Source organism: Cebus imitator, unplaced genomic scaffold (genome assembly GCF_001604975.1).
Source record: "Cebus imitator isolate Cc_AM_T3 unplaced genomic scaffold, Cebus_imitator-1.0 Scaffold229, whole genome shotgun sequence".
NCBI lineage: Eukaryota > Metazoa > Chordata > Mammalia > Primates > Cebidae > Cebus > Cebus imitator.
In genome coordinates, this window is record NW_016107544.1 from 1829390 (window position 1) to 1833364 (window position 3975).

At 42.0% G+C, this 3975-nt stretch overlaps 1 protein-coding gene across 1 annotated transcript; it reads left to right on the top strand.

Moving 5' to 3' along the window:
* Positions 1 to 1286: 1286 nt before the first annotated feature.
* Positions 1287 to 1766, top strand: LOC108281655 (40S ribosomal protein S15a-like). The gene has a single exon (XM_037727409.1). The coding sequence runs from the start codon at positions 1324 to 1326 to the stop codon at positions 1714 to 1716; it is 393 nt and encodes a 130-aa protein (XP_037583337.1). The 5' UTR covers positions 1287 to 1323; the 3' UTR covers positions 1717 to 1766.
* The last annotated feature ends 2209 nt before the right edge of the window (positions 1767 to 3975 follow it).

Genomic DNA, 3975 nt, shown 5'->3' on the forward strand with positions numbered 1-3975 from the left:
AAAAAAAAAGATACTGCTAAGTTCAGAAATAATACTAAGTAGATCAATGTCGATGTGATTCATGTACCTTTGTCTCTTAATAACAGTTCAGTTACTAGAATAACTTTCAAAAGTGATCCTTTTATTGTTGTGTCAACATAAATCATCATGGCAAATTTTTATTTTTTACTATACAGAGCATTGTGTCCCAGGCCCCACACTGGCCAGCCGTTTTTATGGGCTCTTCTGTTTCTCGGCAAGCCTAGCTCTGCTCAGCACCTGGGCTCTCTTGCAGTCTCTAACCCCATCCCCAGATGCCTTGGCTAATTTTGTGTTTAGCAAAAAAAGTTCCCCTGATGGACAGTGGAGTGAGCTGGAAAGGGCATAGGATGTGAATTCAGATAGACCTGGACTATTACCACATTTCTGCCACTTTGGCTAAGCTGCTTCGCTTCTCTGAGCCTCAAATTTCCTTTCTGTAAATTCAAGAATGATAGTACCTAACCCACAGGGGAGTTGTGAGGAATGAATGGGATAATAGGAAGTGGCCAGTCCCATGCTTGACATGTTAAGCTTCCTTAATAAATGTAAGCGGGTGTTGCTCTTGTTGTTGAAGGAGAAAGAGGAGGAGAAAGATTTTTTTTAAAAAATAATTTCAACTTTTGTTTTAGATTCAGGGAATCTAAAACACATTCCCTGAATGTGCAAGTTTGTTACGTGGTTATATTATGTGATGCTGAGGTTTGGGGTACAAATGGCCCCGTCACCCAGGTAGTGAGCATAGTACACAATAGGTGGTTTTTCAGCTCTTTTTTTCTCCCTGTCTCCCATCTAGTGGTTCCTAGTGTTGCCTATTGTTCTTATCTTTATGTCCATATGTACCCAATGCTTAACTCCCACTTACAAGTGAGAACATGTGGTATTTGGTTTTCTGTTCTTGCATTAATTCACTTAGGGTAATGGTCTCCAACTGCATCTATGTTGCTGTAAAGGACATGATTTCATTCTTTTTTATGGGTACATAGTATTCTGTGTGTATATGTACCACATTTTCTTTATCCAATCCACTGCTGACGGGCATCTGGGTTGATTCCATGTCTGCTATGGTGAATAGTCTGTGATGAACATGTGAGTGCATGTGTCCTTCTGGTAAAACTATTTGTTTTCCTTTGGGTATATATCCAGTAACGGGATTATTGGGTTAAATGGTAGTTCTAAGTTCTCTGAGAAATCTCCAAACTGTTTTCCACAGTAGCTGAATGAATTTACATTCCCAACAGTGTATAAGTGTTCCCTTAAAGAGAAAGATTTTAGCTCTTTCCGCCATCTTTCCGTGCCGCCACAATGGTGCGCATGAATGTCCTGGCTGATGCTCTCAAGAGCATCAACAATGCCGAAAAGAGAGGCAAACGCCAGGTGCTTATTAGGCCATGCTCCAAAGTCATCGTCCGGTTTCTCACTGTGATGATGAAGCATGGTTACATTGGCGAATTGGAAATCATTGATGATCACAGAGCTGGGAAAATTGTTGTGAACCTCACAGGCAGGCTAAACAAGTGTGGTGTGATCAGCCCCAGATTTGATGTGCAACTCAAAGATCTAGAAAAATGGCAGAATAATCTGCTTCCGTCCCGCCAGTTTGGTTTCATTGTATTGACAACCTCAGCTGGCATCATGGACCATGAAGAAGCAAGACGAAAACACACAGGAGGGAAAATCCTGGGATTCTTTTTCTAGGGATGTAATACATATATTTACAAATAAAATGCCTCATGGAAAAAAAAAAAGAGAAAGATTTTAAATATAACTTTTTTTCTAAGCTGTTGCTGCTATTAATGCATACCATACTGCTATTATTGGTCTACATATAATTTGAATTTTTGGAAACTTCAGCTGTGCTATCCACTTTGGAAAAATGTTCCAGTTTACCATGTTGAGGTGGCACTGTACAGAAATTAACAGCCATATTGTTCTAGAAAAGATAAACTTAATTTTTTTCCATTTGTACAAGGGTAACACACTGTATTAAATATGTAAAGTCCCATCTTCATGAGTTTGATCACAGAAACTAATGAAGTACTCTTTAAATTAAAAAAAAAAAAAAAAAAAAAAAAAAAAAAATTTTTTTTTAAAAAAAAAAAAAAAAATAAAACCTGAAACACACAGGAAAGCAGTAAGAAGGAAATAGAAATCTTCTGTGATAACCACAGAATCATCATTTTGTGGTATTTCCTTTTACCCTTTTCCTGTGCACAAGCAGTGGGCATAAATCCCCATCCACAGCTTTAGGTAGGCAAGAAATCGATCTTTATTTCTTCTAGCTCAGCTTGATTTCTGTTATGATTTTTGATTCCTGCAGGCAAGAATCCAGTATCTCCAGTTCAATCTCCCTTCTTGGAATAGAAGGGGGAGAAAACAGGGGGTAAGGGGGTGTGGTCCACGGGTGGATGCCAGATCCCAGGGCCACGTCGCCTCGCCTGGCCTCTAACTCCTCCCCCTCTTCTTAAACTCCTCCGTCGCCTCGCCTGGCCTCTAACTCCTCCCCCTCTTCTTAAACTCCTCCGACTTTTCCACTGCCTACTATTTTATTTCCTTTCCCTGAGGCAAACAGCACCAAAGAGCTGAACTTTAATACAGAGGATGGGGGTAGGGAGGAGCTTCCACAAAGGGTAAAAGGAAACGTGGACACAAAAATATCCCTTAATATTTTACAAATAAGGTCTACACACACACACACACACACACACACACACATACACACACACACACCAGTATAATGCAGCTTTGTGGTCTAATTTTCCCACTTAGCAATGTACTGTGGACTCACTCCTGTATCATTGTAGCATTTTTATGGTCTATGTATTACGCCATTCTACAGAGGTAAGTAATTTACCTCTCTGCACCCAGTGCTGGAGAAATGGATTCATTCCAAATCTTTATTACTGTAAATTATATTGCAGTGAATACCCCCTGGACATGCCACTCTCAAGCCCTGCATTCAAAGGCAAGAGTGATTACCTCTCTAAACCTCAGTTTTGTGAATATACAAAACATATGCAAATACCTCACAGAATGGTTGAAAGGATTAAGTGCGAAGGTATCTGCAAAGTGCAAACACACGCTCCGCACAGGATGACTGTGGTTATGCTGACGAGGACAACAGCACAACTTCTCACAAATCCTCAGCGACGTAATCCTCAGGATAAAGACCTAAACGCAAAGCTGCTAGATTAAACAACAAGAACATTTTCTACAGTCTTCTGGTAAACCATTGGATTGACCCTACCTGTCTGTCCTGCCCAGAGCCCCTATACCAGGATGATGCCTCCGTCTCTCAGCTGCTGTGAGTGTTGATGCAAAAGGCTCCTGGCTGCTACCTGGAGAACTGCGCTTGGCCTGTCGCAGGAACCACTGAGGTGGGAAGTGTCTGTAATGTCAGCCTACCACCCAAAAGCAGCTACAGCCAATGGGTGACTGATAACACGGTACAAAGGCAACAAGTGGGGACCACCCTGCGGTGTCTTTCATACTTTCTAGCTCCCCCTGGGATCAGGCTAAGACCAGACTTCAGCTTAGCCACATCTTGGCTTCTTCCTCTTCCCTACCCTGTTTCCATCACTTCCTTAAAGGATTTTCTTCTAAGAGCTTCCCTCCGCAAATCATTTGCATGAGAATGTCCGCTTCTAGCAAATCCATTCAAGGAAACTTTCCAAGAACAGTGTGTGAGGATGGGCAGGGAGAAGCCTTATGTGCCGTATGTCATGCTGTTCTTTAAAACTGGCAGAATGAGGTTTCCATCTCAAAAAAACCCCTGTTCAAATGGTTGCATCTCCACCTCTTCCAGCGAAACATAGACAAGCCAATGCCGAGGGGCAAGAGATGTGGCGCTCTACTGCTCTCCACAGAGAGGCTGTAGAAGGCACGAGAACAGAACCCCAGGAGGCCAAGGGATGGCAAGAGGGGTGGTCAGGCTGAAAGTGAACATAAAGGTAGTTA

Bases quoted from the DNA above. Each gene is read 5' to 3' on its own strand.
- LOC108281655 (XM_037727409.1), top strand. From the start codon at position 1,324: ATGGTGCGCATGAATGTCCTGGCTGATGCTCTCAAGAGCATCAACAAT.